The following is a 934-nucleotide window of genomic DNA, read 5'->3' on the forward strand; positions in this document are numbered from 1 at the left end:
CTGTACCAGAGGGGAATGAATTCTAGTATACTGATCCCCTTTCCTCAACCCTTAAGAGTTGGTTGGATCTTTTATTTTTTTGGAATTGCTGAAACATCAAGAAAAAGAAGCTCAGATAAAACTGAATTATTATATTTTGTTACTCCATGGTTCAGCGCGCACACACACAGTGGCTACCACCAGATTAGTCCGAGTGTGTTAAGGTCAGAAACATCTTTTCAGAAAGATTGTAAACCTTTTTTATACTTGCATTTCAGCCCTCTAATTAAAACATGTGGAGAGCAGCAAATGGAATAAGTATTACTTTTACAACATTTACTAAAAAATAAAAACTCCTTGACTGTATTACTGCAAATACCTTGTGGCATTGTCTTAACATCAGAGTAACATCCATCCATCTTCAACATGTCCACACCCCATTCAGCAAAGGTTTTGGCATCCACATCTAGATATCCTAAGCTACCAGGATATCCTCCGCATGTTTTGGTACCATAATCATTGTAAATACCCAATTTAAGTCCTCTTGAATGTACCTTTCAAATATAAATATTTATAGAATTGTGTTTCATTATCACTTATTATTTTACAACAATTAATCATTTACTCATTTAAACATTTTTTAATGTAAAATTAAATGAAACTACATACATAATCTGCCAACTTTTTTATCCCAGATGGAAAGCGGTCAGGATCAGCTTGCAATTTACCATTGCTATCTCTCTCCTTCGAAGCCCAACAGTCGTCAATGTTTATGTACTCATAACCAACATCTTTAAAGCCGTCTTCAACCAATCTATCAGCCATGTCCATGAATAGTTTTTCACTGAAAAATAAAAATATAAGAATGGCTAATCTTAGTAAAAGTGAAAATGTAGTCAAAGCATTTGCCATCATCCTTTAGTGAGAGTGACAAAAAAATCAATAATTTTTATAT

General features: G+C 33.6%; 1 protein-coding gene across 1 annotated transcript; it reads right to left on the minus strand.

The window, feature by feature from the left end:
• Window positions 1-203: 203 nt before the first annotated feature.
• Window positions 204-891, minus strand: LOC117115744 (alpha-galactosidase A-like). The gene is made up of 2 exons (XM_033259669.1): window positions 649-891; window positions 204-533 (listed from the first exon to the last, which is right to left on the minus strand). Exons 1-2 carry the CDS (start codon window positions 889-891, stop codon window positions 219-221), a joined length of 558 nt encoding a protein of 185 aa, XP_033115560.1. The 3' UTR covers window positions 204-218.
• Between the last annotated feature and the right edge of the window lie 43 nt (window positions 892-934).

This window comes from Anneissia japonica, unplaced genomic scaffold (genome assembly GCF_011630105.1).
Source record: "Anneissia japonica isolate Jap-2015-1 unplaced genomic scaffold, ASM1163010v1 scaffold153465_len966_cov244, whole genome shotgun sequence".
In the NCBI taxonomy this organism is placed as follows: domain Eukaryota; kingdom Metazoa; phylum Echinodermata; class Crinoidea; order Comatulida; family Comatulidae; genus Anneissia; species Anneissia japonica.

Bases quoted from the DNA above. Each gene is read 5' to 3' on its own strand.
- LOC117115744 (XM_033259669.1), bottom strand. From the start codon at position 891: ATGGCAAATGCTTTGACTACATTTTCACTTTTACTAAGATTAGCCATT. The intron at 534-648 runs GTATGTAGTTTC...TATATTTGAAAG, and splicing joins TAAAAAAGTTGGCAGATTAT to GTACATTCAAGAGGACTTAA.